Source organism: Loxodonta africana, chromosome 22 (assembly GCF_030014295.1).
Source record: "Loxodonta africana isolate mLoxAfr1 chromosome 22, mLoxAfr1.hap2, whole genome shotgun sequence".
Classification (NCBI taxonomy): domain Eukaryota; kingdom Metazoa; phylum Chordata; class Mammalia; order Proboscidea; family Elephantidae; genus Loxodonta; species Loxodonta africana.
In genome coordinates this window covers 69,822,884-69,846,285 of record NC_087363.1, presented here as the reverse complement: position 1 = coordinate 69,846,285, position 23,402 = coordinate 69,822,884, and the positions used below count along the sequence as shown (strand labels likewise).

Here is a 23,402-nt window from a genome sequence, read left to right as displayed (position 1 = left end):
TTGTGATCACTAGCCATTAGAGAAATGCAAATCAAAGCCAAAACCAAAAGAAGATATCTTATTTACTGGCACAAATAAAAAAAACAGAAAATAACCAATGTTGGAGATGCTGTGGGGAGACTGGAACTCTTATGCGCTGCTGGTGGGAATGTAAAATGGTACAACCATTTTGGAAACTGATATTGTGTTTTCTTAAAAAACTAAAAACAGAAAGAGCATATAATCTAGCAATCCCACTCCTAGGAATATATCCTAGAGAAAAATAAGAGCCATCACACAAATAGACATATGCACACCTATGTTAATTGCAGCTTTATTTACAATAGCAAAAAGATGGGATCAACCTAAGCGCCATCAAGAGATGAATGGATAAATAAACTATGGTACCTACACGCAATGGAATATGATGCAGTGATAAGAACAATGACGAATCTGAGAAACATCTCACAGCATAGGTGAATCTGAAACATATTATGCTGAATGAACGAAGTCAATCACAAAAGGACAAATATTGTATGAGACCACTACTATAAAAACTCATGAAAAGGTTTACACACAAAAAGAAACAATCTTTGATCGTTACAAGGGAGGGGAGGAGTGGGAATGAAAAAACACTAAATAGACAACAGATAAGTGGTAACTTTGGTGAAGGGTAAGACAGTATACAATACTAGCGAAGCCAGCACAACTTGACCAAGGCAAGGTCATGGAAGCTCCATAAAAAAAAAAAATAAATAATATATATTTTTTTATATCCAAACTCCCTGAGGGACCGAATTATGGGCTCAGGGCTGTGGGGACCATGGTCTCAGGGAACATCTAGCTCAACTGGCATAACATAGTTTATAAAGAAATTGTCTATATCCTACTTTGATGAATAGCATCTGGGGTCTTAAAAGCTTGTGAGTGGCCACCTAAGATACTCCACTGGTGGTACCCCACCTGGAGCAAGGAAGAATGAAGAAAACCAAAGACACAAGTGAAAGATTAGTCCAAAGGACTAATGGATCACAACTACCACAGCTTCCACCAGACTGAGTCCAGCACAAATAGAGAGTGGCTGGTTATGAACCACTGACTGCTCTGACAGGGATCACAATAGAGGGTCCCAGACAGCTACAGAAAAATGCAGAACAAAATTCTAACTCACACACACATACACAAAAAAGATCAGATTTACTGGTCTGACAGAAATAGGAGAAACCCTGAAAGTATGGCCCCTTTAACTCAGTACTGAAGTCACTCCCGAGGTTCACCCTTCAGCCAAAGATTAGACTGGCCCATAATACAAAATGAGACTAAATGGGCACACCAGCCCAGGAGCAAGGATGAGAAGGCATGAGGGGACAGGAAAGCTGGTAATGGGCAACTCAAGGTAGAGAGTGCTGACATGTCATAGGGTTAGCAACCAATGTCACAAAACAATACGTGTATTATTTGCTTAATGAGACTAATTCGCTCTGTAAACCTTCACCTAAAGCACAATAAAAAATAAATAAAATTTTTAAAATTGCTTGAGAATTAAAAAAAAATAAAAAAGCTCTCAGACATCAGACCTATATCAAATAGCAATGAATTTCAATCCCCTAAAAATAATCTGTATGCCATTTGCCTACGCAGGAGACCAGTGAGTCTTCTGCCTCACAGCCCATGCTTAGCCCTAACCTAAAGTCTACCTTCAATATGACTTTCACATACTCAAAGCTTTTCATTTATATAGCACCTGAAAGTGTTCTAACATTTCCCATCACACATCAAAGTCCATCCTCCCTAATGTGAAAATACATATAAGTCAAACATCAGGGATATTTTAATGCAAATATGATCAAGCCGTGAAACCCAGTGGCGTAGTGGTTAAGAGCTACAGCTGCTAACCAAAAGGCTGGCAGTTCAAATCCACCAGGAGCTCCTTGGAAACCCTGTGGGGCAGTTCTACTCTGTTCTATAGGGTCACTATGAGTCGGAATCGACTCGACGGCAGCGGGTTGGTGTTTTTTTTTTTATGCTCATGCTGGAGTTTCCATCTCTCGCAGTAACTGGGACACTAGGGAACATCAGAGTCCTCCTTACTCACAATGCAAGACAGAGCATACACACTGCATGACCTATCATAGACATATATTAAATAGCCAAAAATAAAAAGATAACTGAGTCTATTGCTCCAAAGAGAAATTTAGAAAAGAGCACAGACTGACAAGGGCGAAATGAATGACAAAATTGAAAAGGACACGTTCTCATTTGGCTAATCCCTTTGGAACTAAGATTGCCTTAAACACTTTTAATCTGATTTCTAATACATAAATTGTGCATAACTGGTGATAATCAGCATGCACGACACAACAAGGAGATTTATTGTTGAGAATGATTACCATGAGGCCTTTCAAGGGCCTCAGTCATCAAAAGAGTGTTTCATCATGTTCATCTGAGTCTTCTAACCAGAGCTGGGAAGTACACCCCTGTGTAAAAGAAAACATTTTCCAACAGAGACTGAATCCAATTAGTTCGGAATGGATTTTTGGGGGGTAGGTAGAAACAAGTACTATAATCTGAGTTTTGATAAATCAGACTAAAAGACCAGAAGCAGTATCTATAAAGAAGATTTTTTTATTAGTACATACCGTGATTTCTAACTACGTCTATGAAAATGGAAGTGATGCTGGTAGGAAGCCCGGAGCTGTGGGAGAGCACCCAAAGACGGTGCAAATGTGTCAGGTGTGTTCCTGTCATTACCAGGCTCTCCATTCCAGGCTAAGTGTCGTCCCTCTTCCAGAGGAAGCCATGCCTGCCCTTAGTGACATTCTCATCAGTCAGGTCAATGTTTCCGTTATCTGTACAATGCATTAGGTCTTTTATTTTTGCTTATATCATTGCACTCCTGTGAAATCCTCCTTGGGTATTCTTCATCTGTTTATGGTGGCCATAAACCTTCATGGGGAGCCCTTATACACCTTGTTTTTCCATATCTTAGGTAGCACTTAGCACAGTGCTCTCAATCCGTAATGAAAAAACTAACCCATTGCCATCACGTTGATTACAACTCATGGTGACCCATGTGTTACAGAGTAGAAGTGCTCCATAGTAGATTGCCAGGAATTTTTTCCGCAGTGCTGCTGAGTGGGTTCTAACCACTAACTTTAATTTAGTACATGAGTGTGAATTGTTTGTACCCAGGGGCCTTGAGTCCCTCATAGGGCATCATGGATATTTGAGTTACTGAGAGGCACTATGGTTTGATGTGAAGATGCTCTTTACATAAGTGAATTGGAGAAAGCTTTGGAACTAGTGGCAGGTTGAATGAGTTGACATCCTACTCTACCTGGCAGCATTTTGAATGCCTAAACAAAGCCACTGCTCTACTGTCACTGTCAGAGACGGATGAAGCAAGCCTGTGACCAGAGGGTGCCGCGGTACAGCATATGCTGTTTAACTGGCACTTCAGACAGGCCTAACCCTAAAACACAAACCCCTGAACAGCACAACTCAGGTGAATAAACATTAGCTATAGAAGCCCAACAGACCAAAAGGGTTAGGCAATGCTCAACTCCATTTTTATTTCAATAGAACGATAAAAGAAAATTCCCCTATTCAACACATTTTCTGGAATTCAGCAATTCACCAAAGTCCACCACTGGTGGGTGCCTCTGGCTCATGGCTGCCCTGACAACTGGCCGTCAGCACTCAGAGAGGGTGGTTTACAATGACTTGTTCTCTATTTACTGTAGAAGGCATGCTGCTGTGATTGATCCTGCTGCACAGGGCCTGAACGTGAAACACTTTCGGGATTAACTGCTGCACTGGAGGGAATGGGAGTTGACATGACTCCCTGAGAAGGAGAAAGGACAGGAGGAACAGCTCTTGAGAGAGAAAGGTTGAGTTGGGCACACAGAGGAAATGGCCTCCGACCTGGTTCTTAAGCCTAAGTTCCTCACTCAAGACCTCTACCACAGCCTTGTTGCTCCTGTGCAGGGAGCTCCAGGCAGCCATCTTACTCCACTTTGAAGTAATGCCTGCAAGAGTCCTCAGATTTCCAGGTGACACAAAAGTTTATGTGAAAACATCCTTGCTCTCAAAGTCCCAAAGGAACTGTTGGACAACCACAGAATCCAGTCTTCGAAAATGATTTTTCAACATAAATCATGGTTCTTTTCAAAGAAGGACAAAGGTAGGACACACACACCTCATAGATACTGAGGGAGACCTGATTTCCTTTATCTTAATTAAAGATGTGTAGTTGCTAAAGCCTGCAGCTAAAATGAAACATCTTTATCATAATCACAAAACAAGCATTTGTCTTTATTAATCCTCCCCCAATCACTCTCAACTCTGTGCATCTAGATTTCAATATCTTCATGAGCGTTTTCCTATTCAGTCAGGTGTCTCTGTCGAACAGGTAGGTCGCAGGTAACTCTGGTCTACTAAGAAAGCTCACTCTAGAAGGATATTACAACACTGTGTTTTGGAGAACTGCTACTGAAACTCCTCACTGTTAGGCAAGTATTACAGCACTTTGGCATATGAATGGCCAGATTACCTTTTTTTTTTTTGACAACTTCCCCAACATGTTTTTAACTAACGGCTTAACTCAGATAAAATTCACATACCATAAAGTTCATGCTTTTAAAGTGGACAATTCAGTGGTTTTCAGTTATTCAGAGTTGTGCAGACATCACCACTATCAAAGTCCAGAAATTTTTCATCACTCCCAAGAGAATCTCATATATGTTAGAAGTTACTTCCCATTCTTCATTTGTGGTCTTCAGAGTTCAAGTTTTACACTTCTTCTGTTAAGCATATTCCTAAGTATGTTATTCTTTTTGATGATATTGTAAGTGGAACTAATTTCCTTTTATTGGGAATTAATCTCCTTTCAGACTGTTCATTGCCAGTGTATAGAAATACAAATGATTTTTGTACATTGATCTTGTATCCTGCACTTGTTGAACTTGTTTATTAGTTCTAACGTTTTCTAGTGGATTCCTTAGGATCTTCTATATACAAGATCGTGTCATCTACAAAGAGACAGTTTTACTTCTTCCTTTCCAATCTGGATGCCTTCTGTTTCTCTCTCTTGTCTAACCGCTCTGTCTAGAACTTCCACTACAATGTTGAATCGCAGTGTTGCAAGTGGGTATCCTTACCTTATTCCTGATCTCGGAGGAAAGCATCCAGACTTTCACCTTTCAGTATGACGTGAGTGTTTTCTTCGATGCCCATCATAAAGCTGAGGAAGTTCCCTTCTATTCCTACTTTGTTGAGTGTTTTGTTGAGTGTTTTATCGTGAAAGGTTGTTGGATTTTGTCAAATGCCTTTTCTGTGTCTACTGGGGTGATCGTGTGGTTTTTGTTCTTTTTCTACTAATATGGCAAGTTACAATGATTGTTTTTCATGCCAAACCAGCTCTTCATTTCTAGGATAAATCCTCCTTGGTCATGGTGTATAATCCTTTTTATGTACTGCTTGATTTGGTTTCTGGTATTTTGTTGAGGGTTTTTGCATCTATATTAATAAGGGACATCAGTTTATAGTTTTATTGTGATATCTTTGCATAGTTTTGTTATGAGGTATTTATTTGGGGGATAATTATTTAAGTAGATATCATATTTTGCCTACTCTTTTTATATCTGTCAATTTTTAAAAAATATTGCAAAGTATCTACTTCTTTTCCCCCCTTAAGGTCTAATACCGTGTAGTCTATTGAGTGAGGGCTGGAGATATATACACATATTTGTCCATATAAATAGACACATAATAGATTAATGAAATGGCTAAAACAGTGGAACACTGTTCTATGACCATGATGTTTTCCCATAACAACTCACAGGCAAGCGCTTTCCTCTCTCCCTGACCCCACCACTCTCTGACTACTAAATCTTTTGGCCTAATTCACATATTACCTTCTCCTTGAACCTTCTGATAAAGGACCTTTCCCCCAAACTCCTACATGATTGTTTAATCAACTCAATAGTGCATATATATGTAGGTTTTTGCTACAGATTTTTGTGTTTTTCTTTTCTAAGGAACTTCTGACTCTCTTTTTCCTATTTCTTTTATTTCATCCATCGCACCTAGTAAGTACCTTACCCTTAGTTCACACTCAATATATGTCAATTTTAAAATAATTTTCTTAATGTACCCTTGATACAATACCCAGGAGTTCCATGAGATATTTATGATGCCACTGTATTTAACTTCAAGAATTTTAAAAAGCTAACTCTGTATTTCAAGCAGTCCACCTATCAACAATTATATAAACTGATTTAAAGTATATAAAATTTATTTTTTTTTCATTGAAAGCAGACTACATTATTTTACCATATGGTACAATGAAAGTTGGAGCCCTGGTGGCACAGTGGTTAAGAGTTTGACTGCAACTAAAAGGTCGGCAGTTTGAAGCCGCTAGCCACTCCCTGGAAACCCTATGAGGCAGTTCTACGAATCTGGGAAAAAAATAAATTACATATTCGGTAGTTACTTTGAAAAAAATTGCAGGGTAAAATTGTGCTCTCTTTCCCTTTAAAGTGACTCGCTTTTCCGAGCATAAATGTAAGTACCTGGTGTAAGCAGGATGACCGAGGTGACGATTAAGGAGCAGATGACCAGAATAACAAGCAAAGCGATGGCTATTCCTTTCCAATTCCTTTGTGGAGGATTACTCCCCACCAGCTCCTAAAAACAGAAACAAAAAAGAGAGCCATTGTGAGTGAACTAAGGAAATAAAACATGTAAAATCAATACTTTTCATCAAAATCAAGACCCAAAATACAAACCTGTGAAAGAAGTACATTCTCATCCCGGAGCTAACGTGAGCCCCTCTCTGCACCCTTCCAGGCGTCGCCGCCCACAGCCTCGGGCTGTCTGTGCCCACAGCCTCGGGCCGTCTCTGCACTATTTCATGGCAAGGCATCTCCTCAGGAAAGAACCTGGTATCATGTTTACAGCTTTGTGTTGGAGCCTAATGACTGTTCTCCCAATAAACCAGGCTCTATAGCATAGGGTAATCTTGGTGCTTTCCCTTCATCATTGCCCACCTATTGACGCCCATCCAACCAAATCCCAAGTATGTTAAATTACCCAGGCTCCACTCCTCTAACATCTGCCTTCTTCATTACATCTACACTATTAACCTCTATTAGGCTACCAAGTTCGAACATTTATGTAGCACCTACTATGTGCTGATTTTAACCAACTTCTGCCAACCACGCCTACCCCTGGAGTCTGTTTTTCCTTCCATAGCTCCCAGACAAGCTTTTAAGATTTCCTAGCTTCTCTTCACTGGTTAGCACACCTATCTGTAGTCCAGGTTGCCACATCCTCCAGGGATACATTTTTGCACCATTGGGCAGTGGTGGGACTCTGAGGCAATGTAAAGGTTCGATAAATCCAGTAAATTAATAATGCCTTAGAAACTCTAAGGGGCAGTTCTACTCTGACCTATAGGGTGGCTATGAGTCGGAATCGACTCAATGGCAATTGGTTTATTAATTGCTGAGACCAACATTTCAGTTTCCTTCAGATAAGGGTGACTGTATAATTTATAGCCTAAAATGAGATCCCTTGAGAGTAGAAGGGCTATTATTAGTAATTATACTAAGTCAGAGGAGTCTCTGAGACTCTCTAGGGAAAATGAGGACATGTGGTCACACCGCATCATATCACAGCAAGTGGACTTCTGTCATGTCTGCCTATACACAGGTCTCAGAATACTTTCTCATATACTGTCCACAATTGCAGTTCATATTAACTCCAAGTCAAAATAAAACAGGATGGAGATGAACTTCCAAAGGAGACCATCACATATGTAAATACATCTTCTTCCAAGATTGAAAGCTCATTAGAATACATCAAGTCACTGCAAATCAAAATAAAGACAAAACTGACTTAACTTTGGGATGGCAAATAGGTTTTAACATACTTGCCATCTCCTAACAATTCATGTCTGCTCTCTAGGTTATCAAATTAAGAAAATTTCTGAGCGTCATTTCTAGTTTTAGCAGGCAATAATTCTACAGTAGTTTAGAGATTTCTGTCAGTTTTCATATTTGCCATCTAGAATTTATCTATTAAAAGGATGGCTTTTTAGCACCTAAAAAAATACAACTAAACATAAGCATGAAATCATTAAAAAAAAAAAAAAAAGTTATACTAAGTCAATCGTCAATCTAACTTTTTAGTAGATCAGGTTTTTGCTACTCAAGACAATCACTGAAGGACACACAGACAAGTAATAGGACCTAATTTAGGAGATTTTCATTTCAGCCAAGTTTAAAAAAAAAGACATTCTAAGTAAATTTGTGAAGAGCAGGAATCTGGAAGTGTTACTATTCATAAAACCAACCTAGTATACACGATCTCTCACACACTTTGGCTTACATTTCTCAAATGCTTTGCAGATTAAATCCCAGGAAAACACTGGAAACAAAAAATTTTAATACTTAAGATCAAATCTTTATTCAAGAGTCAGAATGACAAAGTCAATGTTATTGTCTTCAACAGTTCAAACAGTTAATGCCTTTTTAATCTTATTTCTAATTAGAATTAATCTAGAATTCTAAATTCTGTTTTAAGCATGCCTATAATTTTTTTTTATAATAAGGCAGCTCTGTGTGGCACAAACAGTTAAGCGCTTGGCTAGTAACCAAAAGGTTGGCAGTTCAAACATACCCTGACACACCTTGAAAGAAAGGCCTGGTGATATTCTTCTGAAAGATCACAGCCTTGAAAACCCTGTGGAACACAGTTCTACTCTGCGATACACTGGGTGGCCATCAGCTGGAATTGACTCGACAGCAACTGGCTTAGCTTTTTTTTTTTTTTTTTTTGATATTATATAATAGATGCATTGATCATAGTTTATACGCAAAATAACCCAGGACTTTTACTTTGTGTAACTTTCTCATGCAGCCAGTAGTGTAAGTAACTGATTTACTTGCAAAAGTGCATTTAAATGAATGTTGCAAAGACAGAGGCCCTGGTGCTGCTCTCTGGCACAAACATACCCACAATAAAATGTGCAAATCTAGGCTGGGTATTTTGAGAGATAACACAGTGAGTGTGTCTAGTAAGATGACCAGGTGACTAAGACCTTTGTAAAACACATGTCAGATGAAGTCAAGTTGAAGGAAATGTTGAGCCTCAAAAACCATATACTTACAGTCTTCATGTATTTGAAGAATTAAACAAAAAGATGATCAGATGACTAAGACCTTTGTAAAACACATGTCAGATGAAGTCAAGTTGAAGGAAATGTTGAGCCTCAAAAACCATATACTTACAGTCTTCATGTATTTGAAGAATTATCACACGGAAAAAGAAGAGCCGTTCTGTATAGCTCCAGAAGGCAGAATTAGAACCACAAGGGAATTTCTCAGAGGCAGAATTGTGTATCAATAAATCTTAAGAATTTCTAACCATTCTTTTTGGTGGCTTGCATGTTGCTGTGATGCTGGGAGCTATGCTGCCTGTATTTCAATTGCCAGGAGAGTCACTCATGGTGTATAGGTTTCAATGGTGCTTCCAGACTAAAACAGACTAGAAAGAAAGGCCTGGAGATCTGCTTTCAAAAATTAGCCATGAAATCCCTATGGATCACAACAGAACATCGTCACAGATAGTGCTGGAAGATAAGCCCTCTAGGTTGGAAGGCACTCAAAGTACACGGTGGCCCCAACAATGGACTGGAACATACCAACGATTGTGACGATAGTGCAGGACCAGACAATGTTTTGTTCTGCTGTATGTTGACTCATCACGAGTTGGAGCCGACTGGGGGGCAAGTAACAACAACAACTTCTTGCCTAATCACAGAATAGGTTGCTTCACCAGGACATGGGTAGGTTGATGAACATCCATCAGGGATACAAGAGTGCCAGTCCTTCAGGGAGGATGGGGACGCAGATGATTTTAAACATGTCTAACACACTGTAAATGCTATGGGAACATACAGGATGGCAAAGAAAGATGAAACAGCCATGAAATGGGTACTGAAGGTGCAGAAATGAGGGACAGGGACACTCTGAGAGAGGGGACAAAAACTATGCTCCCTGTGTGCCCCCTGGACTTAGAAAGGACTCTGCATAGAGGACAGTTCAGTTCATATACTTGAGTGAAAGGATGTACAACAAGGTAACCGGCAGGCTTTTGATAGTGCAACCCAGTTAAGTGACTCTGGCTCACTTTCACCATCTTTAAGTGTGTGAGCATCCGACTGCCCTCCAGGCAGCATTCTCTTATGAAAACGGCAGGGCAATTTCATCCACAGCAAAGCAGACATTCTTTATTACATTCCATTTTCATTTGCCAAATTTCATTTTTCAGGGTACAAGGAAGGTTTCTACTGCACAAACAGTAGTGTAACAACAATAATGTGAAGCAACTAAAGAGGAAAAAATCATGAACAGTCTTGTCAACCAACAAATCAAAACAGTTTTCATTTTTCCCTATTCCTTTCTTGTTTTTGTCTATATGTATATTTAGTTTTTACATAGCTATAATCAGAGCATAGATACGGTTTTTGTGCTAAAATGCAAGTTAATAAGTGTGGCTTTGAACATCTAATTTGGCTCTCGAATTTCAGACTTCCTCATCTTGTAGGGGTTGAAGAGTTGAAAATTTGTGTAGAACTAACCCTGCTTCCCATGAGGGCAGGAGAAGTTGAGAAATTATCCCATGAAATGTTAAGCTCCAGTAGTGCAGTTCTCAGTAGCATTACACACTTCTGCCTAATACGGTGAAAGTGAGGCTATGACACCTTCCCTTTTCTGTTTGGTACAATATGTGTACCTAGGACGTCAATAAAATAGTACAGTGTGTTACAAATAGTCATTTTCTATAAGTAGGGGAACAAGTCTTCCATCCATCCATCCATCTGTCGGTCCAGCCATCTGTCCAGCCATCCATCCATCTGTCCATCCATCCATTCATCCAAAGGATATTTCTCTAGGGCTTACTCTATAGGCCCTGTTCTGAGAAACTTGGACACAGCAGTGAGCACGCAGACAATGTCATTCTTATCAATCCAACAAATCAAAACGGTTTTCGTTTGTACTGAGAGGTAAGGGAAGACCAGTAATAAAGAGATAAACACATTGAGAGAAGTAGAAAAAAGCAGGGTGATGGAGTTCTGTGAGCCCTTTGTCCACAAGGGGGTCAGGGAGTGCTCTGAGCAAAGTGACATTTAAAGGAGGCACAGCTGGGAGGACACCTGACCGGCTGACACTGAGGAAAATGCCAAGTCTGAGGGACAGCACGTGCTTCGGGAGTGGAGGGAGCAAGGCCAGTGGGCGAGAGTGGGGTGAGTCAGGGTGACGGGGCACAGAGAAGGGGGCTAGTGCGGTAGCGGAAGGCCAGGTAATGTGGGGCCTCTGCCTTTACTCTGTGTGAACAGGTGTTTGAGCACAGCTGGGAGTCAGTCCCACAGAAGGCTCAAACCACTGTGAACCAAGGGTGGGAACAGGGGACATCAGCACAGAGGGGAGGGGTGATGGTGGTTGATCCCAGGTGGTATCGCTGTAGGTAGTGAGAAGTGGTTGAATTCTACACACATCACAGAAAAAAACAAACAACCATTGACAGCGCTATTCTGAAGGGTTATGCAAGCCCAGGCGTCAGGCCACATTTCTGTGTTCCTTTTGCATTTGCAGCCCTTTCTGAGGCTGTTGGAGCCCTGGTTGTGAGGTGGTTAAGAGCTCGGCTGTTAAACAAAAAGTCAGCAGTCGGAATCTACCAGCTGCTCCTTGGAAACCCTATGGATCAGCTCTACTCCATCCTCTAGGGTCACTATGAGTCAGAATGGACTCGACAGCAACGGGTTTGATTTTGGCTTCTGAGGCTGCTGGCTCTCTCTCAAGAGAAAATCCCATTGCACACTGCCACACAGCAAGTCTGTCCTCCTCCTTCACTACCTCTAAGCTCTTTCCCATCTGCTAACACCCTGCTGATCCTGGGGCAAGTCACTGACTCCCGTTCCCCAGGACTTGGTATATACTGTTTCTGTTTCCTCTACCTTCATTTCACTAGGCAAACCTTTCTTATTCTTTAGTTGTCAACTAATATTGCCTGTGCTATGTTAGGAAGCCCTCCCTGAGTTCCACAGGCAAAGTTCAACATGCTTTCATCGGAGCACCTGGCACTTTTAAACACTTTTCCCTAACATTACTGCACTATTCTATTATCTATGTGGACATGTGCGAATCACCAGGCAGCAAGCTGCATGAGGACAGTCACACTGCTGACTCCCAACGCCTGCACACGGCTCGGGACACCATAGTGAGCAGGGATGGTGTGCAGGAATGGGGTGTGGAGTGGATCAGTGAACAAGTACACGCCTCTGTAAGAAGTAACTTTGTTATCTGCTGACATGTCTGGCAGAAAATCAACTGTTGGTTAATGCAGAAAGCAAAGGGTTAACACAAGCCCAGCAGCATGAGCGATGCGGTAAGCAGCAATGGCAGTGGGTACTAAAAGATGTAACGCAAACCGACATTTATAGTCGGCAATTCTCTTGTCCCTTGTGACATAATTGTTGGACATACTTATATTTAATTCAGGAAAATAGAGGGAAAAAAAGAAAAACAATGAACTAAAAACAAACTAAAGCTTTTCCTAGGTTGGTTTAAATATAATATGCATCTTTATAGAATATTTTTTTTTAGTGATTTGTGATTATATAACTTGATATTCTATGTGCCAATTTCACATCTGAAATGGAAGAAATACAGATTAAAATAATAATTCAAAGAGAACACAATGTTCTGTGAACTGATTCAAGGGCGACTCCACTGCATACTGTTTCCATCGCATTCACGACACGTGCTTTCGCAAAGTGAGGCCTTCCTGCCCTCTCCTCTCCAGCTCAGCATCCGCCAGGCCTGCCCTCTCCTCTCCACGCTCAGCATCCGCCAGGCCTGCCCTCTCCTCTCCACGCTCAGCATCCGCCAGGCCTGCCCTCTCCTCTCCACGCTCAGCATCCGCCAGGCCTGCCCTCTCCTCTCCACGCTCAGCATCCGCCAGGCCTGCCCTCTCCTCTCCACGCTCAGCATCCGCCAGGCCTGCCCTCTCCTCTCCACGCTCAGCATCCGCCAGGCCTGCCCTCTCCTCTCCACGCTCAGCATCCGCCAGGCCTGCCCTCTCCTCTCCACGCTCAGCATCCGCCAGGCCTGCCCTCTCCTCTCCACGCTCAGCATCCGCCAGGCCTGCCCTCTCCTCTCCACGCTCAGCATCTGCCAGGCCACAGCTCAGCCTGAGCTTCGCATCTCTCCCGGGGTTTCCTTGCTACCTTTACTGTACCTCCTGCTGTATGACGAGGACCACTGATTCAAATGAAAACTCCGAGGTGGAGAGGATTTTTCAAAACAGAGAAACTGATGGTTGCAAGGGTAGAAAAATAAAAAAGGACGAGAGACAAAAAAAGAAAAAACAAAAACCTATTGCTTAGGTGACATAAGGATTAAATGCAAATGTATTTGAAGGTCCATTATAATTTATAGAGAGATACAGAAACATACAGCATTACTTTACGATTTGTTGCTGTCACCACCAAATACCACGCTTCAGTTAAATCTGATACATCATATGGAAAGAACACAAAAGTTCATTCAATTTCCTACACATTATAATTTATAGAGAGATATAGAAACATACAGCATTACTTTACGATTTGTTGCTGTCACCACCAAATACCACGCTTCAGTTAAATCTGATACATCATATGGAAGGAATACAAAAGTTCATTCAATTTCCTACACATCATAATGAAAGGGAAGAATTTAGAGGTATAGCGTTACTCCTGTTCTCTTCTTGTTTCCTTCTAAGCTCTGCTGAAGGGAAATCAGAATTTTCACTTCAGTTGGCTCCCCAAAGTAGGGTGATCCAGGTAACATGAGTTGATGCTTCCTCAAAGAGCAAAGAATCCCTAGAATGTTCCAGGTCCATGTAGTATAGTATGGTTGTTCTATGCAGTAAGTAGAGCCCCAGACACCTAAAAGTCAGGAGGATTAATATACTGCAAAAGTGAGATGAGAAAATGGTTTTCAAAATAAACAGAAGCCTCTTCCTAAAGAAACACCACTCTCACTGAGGATCAGGGCATGGGAGGTGGCAAACGCAGTCATAATCAGGGAACTGGAGTGACAGCAGCGACTGCGTGGCAGCAAAGGTCTTGGCCTTGCCACCCAGGATGGGGACAGCTGGTAATTTCACATTTTATTTCTGTTACCTAAAGCCAGAGGGGTCAACCAGATGGTCTGCTCACTGGGTAAGGAGGAAATAAATGAAAGTTTTTTCCATAATAATTTATCTTTGAACTAATCAGTCTGTCTTCTCTGAGGCAGCTTTCTGAAGTATATTAAGACCAGGAGACAGTTTCTTGCTCTTTTTCAAGGAGATAGCTGGATCCAAGTTTATGTCACTGACAGTGCAAAAAAAAAAATCCAGAGCCTATGTGTGAATCAGCAGCCAGTTAGGCTTAAGGATTGAGGTTGAAAGTGAAAACACAAACCACTTTTGTCTGAGAGAACAAATCCTAACTCACTGATCAACAAAGTGTTGCATACACATAACACAGAAGACTTTCACCACTCCCTGAAAAATTTCCCTCACTCCCAGACTATCTCTTTGCTTCTTCTAAGTGGTTTGGAGTACTTTTGCTGGTTGTAACTGTGAGGGATAGATGAGGAATAAGGCTGCAAGACCCTAAATGAAGCTGATTTTATGCGCACGACTCCATAATTGACTTCATAGGGGCTGGTGTCAGATAAGCAGCCATTTCTGGTTTTTCCATCCGAAGTTAGGGGAATGCACTGGCCAGAATCTTACCCTTCCAAAAAACGCTTCTGGTGATGTCACTAGTTGGAACCTAATTATGGTCCTACTTTTGAGGACTGAGAGTCAACGACAAATCACCAATATCTCAGTGAAGGAAGAAGAGTTGATATTCCCTGGGACTGTCAGACACACGCTGTAAGGCAACCCCCTTCTCCTTGGCACTCTCTGCCACATTTCTGCATGTTTATACTGGATGTCCCACTACCCTGGATGTCTACTTCCTCCACAGCTCTCCACAGCCTGTTCTATATTTGCTGCATAGACTAACCTGGGACCCACTCTCCTTTTTTTCATATGACTTTTGAAGCTTCTTAAGTTGACTACTTTACATAACATGATTATAAATTACTGCCTGAGGGCAGAACACTTTGAAATCATATCCACCACCCTTATGAAGGCCGCTTTCAGCTCTACCTACAGCTCAGCAAAACTGCATTTGGAAAATGAGCCTCTGATCCATCAATGCTTTTAGAAAAAAAAATAATAATAATTATTGGCTCTAATATCTGTCTTCTAAAAAGTCTTTTTATGTTCTACCTACAAAGTAAAAAAAAAAAAAGCTCAAATTTTTTTTAGCCTCTTCAGTTTGACTGTGTCTGATAGCTTCTTTTATAAAATTAATTGAAAACATAAGCTATTCTTACCCAGAGAACTCAATCTACCTTGGATCTATTTTGATATAACATTTTGAGGACATCTTCTTGTTCTATAAATCACTAAAAGCAGCAGCACTGTGGCCTGATCACGGCCAGAGAAAAATTTCACAGTATATTGTGCCCAAGAGAAACCCCTTCAAATAAAAATATGCCTTGGAAGTTAGTTGCAGAATTTAAAATTGAGCATTTGTGCCTTCCACATAGCTGTGTATGGTAGCAATGTCTTAAAAACACCTTTAGATGACAGCGTCTTTGCTTGTGCTCACTGAAAGTCACAGGCAATTTTGAGAAAAGTTTCCTATATTGGGCAGCTTTCTGGCATGCTCAACTCATCATTCAGTAATATCAACAATGCCCATAGCCTCTCAATAAACATTAAGTAAGTCACAAACAAATCTCCAAGGTAACAACTATTGGCAAGTTAATAAAAGCTTAAAATAATTTGAGCTCAGTTTTCTAAAAGGGCTTGCTACCCTGGTGTTTTCTGAATCTTGCCCAGGTCAAAATGATCTCAACTTTCTTCCTCTTCTCCTGCGGGGCCCCAGGAGCCACTTTTATATTTGTGAGCTCTGTCCCCTCCTGCCTGAACCCCGGAGCCCTCAAGTTGATCCCAACTCATATCGACCCTAAAGGACAGAGCAGAACTGCCCCATAGGGTTTCCAAGGCTGACTGCCACATCTTTCTCCTGTGAGGCAGCTAGTGGGCTTGAACTACTGACCTTTTGGTTAGCAGTCGAGTGCTTAACCACTGCACCATCAAAGCTCTCTCTCTATCTCTTCTCCTCAGCCACAGGTAATTGGCCCAGCTGGGTTAGAAATACGCTCCTGGGATTTTAGGTTTGGGATTAAAAGATCTCAAGTTATTCTTGGCTGTTGTCTTGAACCAAGAGAAAAGGTGAGTAGGGGGAGATAAGTGTCTACTACCTCCATATGCCATATGGATTCAGAAGGAAAAAAGCATGCTACTGACCCTGAGGAATGAATCAGAGAGGCAGAAAATGCAAAGACAGACAATGAGTCCCTACTGGTTTTCCATTTCTTGATTTTATTATCCTCCTGAGGTCTGGATGAATATTTCCTTTCGATTTAATAAGCCACTTCCACGTCTTTATGCATTTTTTATTTTCCATTTTACTTAAACTAGTTCGAGCTGATTTCTGAGACTCAAGACCAAAGAAGCTGGAGACATAGCACACAAGGATCTCAAGTCCAGCAGCCCAGTCTCTGAACCTCATCACATTTCTAAGAAGTCACTCCGTGTTCACTAATGAAGTCACATTTTCAGTTCTTGTGGCATATTCTGGCCAGACCCACAGGAGAAAGCCAGGTGAAAAGTGGTTTTCCACAATGCAACCATTCAACTGGTTTATAATTTTGAGATTACTAAAGCCGGAATCGACTTGAGGGCGACGGTTTTGGTTACCAGTTTGATTTGCAAATTTGATATGCAATATTTCCACTAGTACGGATAGCTATTTTTTGTGGAAACGCTGAGTAAAATTTGGCAGTTATTGTGACAGACCCTCAAGAATCTGTGCTTGTCATCATCTATCAGCATTGTAGCACAGCCCCTTCTGTGCCAGGAGGCGGAAGCAAATGGCAGCCAGACGGTGGGCACGACAGAATGCTGATGAGTGTCTTACAGAGAAAGAGCTGTTCCTGACAGTCACTATTTTAGGCATTAAGTTACTCACCCAGAAAGCTCTAATACTGTTAAACCATAGCCGCCCTAAGCTTGAACCTATGCTAAATGGCTATTTTTTTCATCAAAAATGGTCTATCACTGCATTTTCATACAGTTCAATCTAATATAAAGACATATACCATCAGAGAAATTATTAGCTGCTGGGACACAATTATGTCATCTAGAATGGAGAACTTCAGGGAGGAGACTGGTAAGAAAAAAGAGAAAAGGCAAGAGGAGGTCTTTAAACAGGAGAACATAAAAGAATAATAGTTCATTGTGGGAGTTACAACAAAACCAACCTTCCTTCAGACACCTGCTTTATATTTTTAATAAGATTTTTTTAAAAGAAACATTTTGGCATCTTACCACTTGAGATGTTAGGATTATTTCATAATTTAATTTTTTAACGAATTTTTTTTCCCCAATACACTTACACACACACATACATCTAATACCCACTGGCCACTGACTCCAAGGATGTAATTACTATCCCAGCAATCACACAGAAATATAATTATTTAAGGCTCAGTTCTCATAGAAATTAGGCAATTGTTTGCAACTCGGTACTTTTCAAAGTCAAATACATACTCACTTCATTAAATATATGGTCTACATAAACCTTCCCATGGCTGACTGAGTGCCCGGTTTTCAGAATGTCCTACCCTAGTAAAGTCCTTCACTGCTCATTCACTCATATCAGCGCCTTCAAAACTGGGAGGTGTAAAGTCAACATAGATTTACAAAGTAGTTTGTATAAGAACAACTCTCTGGATAAAAAATATGCATACAAATTCTTGGAAATAAAGCTAGATAAAATAGAAAGTAAATTTTTTAAAATAATAATAAAAAAAACATCTGTTTGAAGGCACCAGAGATCTACCAAGGCAACGAGGACTTCACAGGCCAAAACCCCAAAGAGAAAGGAAGGGAAGCATGAAGGCAGGAAGGAGCCTGATGTTTGGTGCTGCTTTTCCCTCTAGGGCATTTGCTGCTCAAGAAACAGCTGCTGGGAAGCTGACAAGCTGAGCAGAGATTCTGGCAGTCTCAGGAGACCCAGGAGCTAGGAATCAGCATTCATGCCCCACTGAGGAGGTGGGACTCTGACAAAATAGTACAGGCTCTCAGCTGGGACCCATGGAAGGCTGCTCCCTAGGAGAACAGGCCAACAGGAAATGACCCAGCCTTTTTTTTTTTTTGTAAGGACAGAAGAATATTTTTACACTAGCTCAATTCCAGACTAGATTGAGATGATCTGCCCATATCTCACCTGCCTGTCAAGAGCAAGAATAAATGTTCTCTGGGGGAAGATAACGTCAACAAGAGCCACAAAACCTTCTGCATTTTTCATAACAATATTTAGCATTAACTAACAGATTGCTGGGGCCATGGTGGTGCAGTGGTTAAGAGCTCAGGCTGCTAACCAAAAGGTTGTCAGTTGGAATCCACCAGCTGCTCCTTGGAAAACTTATGGGGCGGTTCTTCTCTGAACTATAGGGTCGCTATGAGTTAGAATCAACTTGATGGCAAAGAGTGTTTTTTTGGTAACAGACTGCCAGGTATCAGGAGTTAAGAGCAACTGACTGAAAACCAAAAGGAAAAACAGACAATAAAAACTTGTTTTCTACAGAAAATCTAGATATTGTGGTTATCAGAGAGCCTTTAAAATAACTGCAATTATACGCTCAAGAAAATAGAGGCTAAGAGGGAACATTTCAACATTCCAATATCTATTTAAAAAAAGAAGTGAGAAACCTAGAACTAAAAAATATAAAATTTTAAGGACAAATAATATTCAAAACAGTCTTAAATAATAAAACAAATTTGGACAGCTTGCACTATTGATATCAAACTTATTATAGAACTACGGTAAATAATATAGTGTGGTATTGGCACAAATATAAACAATAAAGCAATGGAAGAAAACAGAGAATCAAGAAATAGATCCACATGGATACGGACAATTGGTTAATATAGGACAAAAATGCCACTGTAGAAAAGTAGAGAAAATGATCTTTTCACAAATGCTGCTGAGTCATTACTACGCCCATACTGAGGGGTAAAAAAAAAAGTTATCATACAATTCACCAAAATGAATTCTGGGTAAATTATAGATTTAAACATGAAAGGTAAAACAATCAAACTTCTAGAAGAAAACTTGGAAGAATAGCTTTATGACCTTGTTTTGTTTTAGATAGAAAATAAAAAGACGTAACCATGAAGGAAAGAGCTGATAAACTAAATTACATTAAAATTATGAATTAAGGGTACAATTAGGCAAATTACAGAGCAGGAGGGGATATTCACAGTCCTATGGCCTCCAAAGACAAGCACCCATAATACGTCGAGATCTCCTGCAAATCAGCAAGAATATACAAAGAAGACGTACAAATTAACAGGGAAAAGACAAACAGCCCAATTAAAAACAGACACTTCAGAAAAATGCATGTTCAAATGGTCAACATACAAAGGTGCTTCATAACTCATTAGATATCCCTGAAATGACATGCTAGTTGGTACACACCCACCAGAATGGCTAAATAAAAAAGATTCACATATCTAGTGTTGCCAGGAATGTGAGGCAACTAGAACGCTGATACGCTGCAGGTGTAAGCACTCTGGAACCTGACACTATCTACTACACCTGAAGCAAATACACTACCACGCAATGATTTCAATTCTAGGTATGTATTGAAGAGAAATGCATTAAAATATACAAGATTATACATAGCACTATTATTCATAAAGACCTCAATCTGGAATAAACCCAAATAGCCGTCAACAGAATAGATAAATTACTTAAAAAAACCGTTGCCATCAAGTCAATTCCAACTCATAGAGACCCTATAGGACAGAGCAGAATTGCATCATATGGTTTCCAAGGAGCACCTGGTGGATCCAAACTGTCAACCTTTTGCTTAGCAGCCATAGCTCTTAACCACTATGCCGCCAGGTAAGTTAATAGTGGTGTATTTATTTGATATAGCTGTATAACAAATGAAGCCCTGGTGGCGCAGTGGTTAAGGGTCCATCTATTGTGTACGTGATCAGAACTGTTGGTAGAGGTAGCTGGGCACCATCTAGTTCTTCTCACGTGAGGGGAGATGAGAGGCCATGGTTTGTGTAGTCTATTAGTCCTGTAGACTAGTTTTATCTTTGAGTCTTTGATTTCCTTCTTTCTTTTTTGTTCAAGTAGTAAAAAAATAGAAACCAATAATTGTGTCTTAAATGGCTGCTCACAAGCTTTTAAGACCCTAGATGCTACTCACCAAACTAGGACGTAGAACATAAACTTTATGAACTATATTATGCCAGTTGACCCAATTGTTCCACGAGACTATGGTCTTAAGCCTTCAATCCAAGTAAATCAATCCCAGGAAGTATTTAGCTATATCTAAGAAATACCTGCAACTGTGACCCCATGTGCTTTATTATACATATGAATACATAGGCAGCACACACATACAGGTATGTACATATGCCTATGTATATAGACACCTATCTACCTATACACATATACACATACATACCTACATATGTAACCACACACATTTTTTTTTTTTGGGTTGTTGTTGCAAAATTGTGTATGTTATAGCATTTACCAAAAACATTCCTTATACTTGTGTACTTCTTAGTGACATCATTTACCTTGGTCAAGTTGTGCCCACATCACCCACATTCAATATTACCTTTTCCATCACCAAAAATAGCAAGTGTCTACTACCTAGAGAGTGATTCTCCCTCCTTCCGCCTCCCATTCCTGGTAACCATCAGTGAACACTGGTACCTGTATGTATATCATGCTTGTCTTTTTATAAAATTGAAGTAAAAAAAATTTGTTTTTTTGTGATTGACTTATTCTACTCAGCATAACGTCCTCTGGATTTATCCATGTTATCTGTTGAGGATTCATCATCATTCTTTACGGCTGCATGGTATTCTACTGTATGTATGTACCACACTTGGTTTATCCATTCATCATTGACTGGCATGATCCTTTTTATTTCTGTAGGGTCAGCTGTAATGTCCCCACTTTCACTTCTGATTTTGGTTATTTGCATGTCTCTTTTTTCTTTGCCAATATAGCTAAAGTTGTCAATTTTATTGATCTTTTCAAAGAACCAACTTTTGGTTTTGTTTAGTCTCTCTATTGTTTTTCTATTCGCTATTTCACTTACTTCTGCCCTGTCCTTTGTCTTTTCTTTCCTCCTGTAGCTTTGGACTTACTTTGCTCTTCTTTTTCTAGTTTCTCAAGTTGTAAACTATTGATTTAAGGTCTTTCTTTTTTTTTTAATATAGGCATTTACTGTTATGAACTTACCTCCGATCACTGCCTCTGCTAAAAAAAATTTTGGTATGTTATATTTTCATTTTCATTTGATTCTAAGTATTTTCTGATTTCTCTCGATTTCCTTGACCCACTGGTTATTTAATAGTGTTCTGTTTGATTTCCATACATTTCACAAATAAAACTTTTAGTGAAATAGGCCAGACACTAACAAAGAGATAATGATTCTATTTATATAAAGTTCAAAAGTGGTCAAAAATACACTATATGTAGGGGTTTAACACTTAAGTCTACAAAGACAAGCAAAGAAGGAATTTCCACAATAGCCTGGATGTTATACAAGAAAAGAGAGAGAAATTGCCACTGGAAAGGGAAAGTCAAGGTACAGGAACTTCTGGGATTCTGGCAGTACTCTACTTCTTGACGTGGACAGAGGTTACAAGGATATTTGACATTATACTAATATATTAAGGTACAGGTTTATATTTTGTGTAGTTTTCACATTGTAATAATTGACAGTAACAAGTAATAACCCTGTCCATTGAAGAGAAACTCTGTACTTGTAAGCACTGGCAATAAGTGTTGAACTAAACAGATGCCTACCCAGGAGGAAAGAGATATGGAGCAAAGTAAATTACAATGCAATGGATGATAAACACAGGGTACTATGAGGGTATAATGGTGGGGTGGCTGTGCTAATTTTGACTGGGGGGCAGAGGGCAGGCACATGCTCACTGGGGAAGTGATAGTTCCACTAAGAGTTGAAAGATAAGCAGGGATTAGTTGGGTGAATGGTAGGGGAAGGTTTTCCATGCAGAGAAAGCTCAGTATGGCTGGAATATGGCGACCAGGGTGAAATGTCACAAAATGAAGCTGGAGAGATAGGAAAGAGTAAACCAGGCCCTGCCTTGCGGACAATGTTACATATTTTGTGTTTGATTCAAAATGCAATGGTAAGTACATAGATGATTGTGTAATACACCTACAATAATGTACAGAAGAAGGCAGGTATAAAGTTTGTTCATGCATCGTGAAGGATACACAGAAAAAGACCAGGAAAGATTACTTCTCCAACTGTGCCTTAAAATGTGTAAGATATCACACCAAAGTGGAATCAAGTACCTTAAAAAGGAAAATATTCACAAAGCACCTATAAAAATTATTGGGAGAAAATAAACTTCACAAACCTGACCACAGAATCTCTCATTCCATTGCTTCATTCTATTATCTAAATGTATTTTCCTTCTATTATTTATTCACTGTGAAAGCTCTGACATAAATTTCTTTTATGTATCACGGACCATTTACTGTAAGTAGAAGATAGCAACAAATTACAAAATCAATGGTGCTGAGATCTCACGGTGGTAAAACAGCTCCTAATCACTGCACGTCCACATCCAGGAGAGCAACACACGTCCTTCAGATGGTGAGTACAAGGTTTCAGTAACACTTAACAGCTGACACCTGCCCATCAAGAAACATCAGACGAGCCCTGTTGCATGCTGTGATGGTTAAGATTGTGTGCCAGCTTGGCTGGGCCATGATCTCAGTGTTTCGGCAGGTGTATAACGTTGTGATCACTTCCCTGTTGAAATCTGATATGTGATCACCCCCATGATGGAATCTGTTGAGTGGTACCTAGGGGGCTGGGTCTGTGGTGGCTCACCATCCGCCTCAGCCTTCATCTCTCCACCATCTGCCACCTACTTCCTGCCTGCTCAGCTTGCCAAGGCTTTTGGCTTGTTCTGGGTCCAGCAGCTGACTCTTGTCTGACCTCCGGTTCTTGGGACTTGAGCTAGCAGCTTACCTGTTGATATGGGAATCCCTCAACCTTCGCAGCCTGTGAATGGGAGCCCCGCTCTCCAACCTGCTGATCTTGGGTCTGTCAGCTTCTGCAGCCGTGTGAATTGGGAGACGCCTCTATCCCGATCCGTGGACTTGGGACGTTCCAACC

General features: G+C 40.4%; 1 protein-coding gene across 1 annotated transcript in view; it reads right to left on the bottom strand.

The window, feature by feature from the left end:
* DPP6 (dipeptidyl peptidase like 6) overlaps window positions 1–23,402 on the bottom strand; it is a 1,008,238-nt gene that overhangs the window by 549,562 nt on the left and 435,274 nt on the right. The window contains exon 2 of the mRNA XM_064275114.1: window positions 6,552–6,666. Coding sequence (XP_064131184.1) covers window positions 6,552–6,666 — 115 coding nt within the window. The remainder of the gene's footprint in view (window positions 1–6,551; window positions 6,667–23,402) is intronic.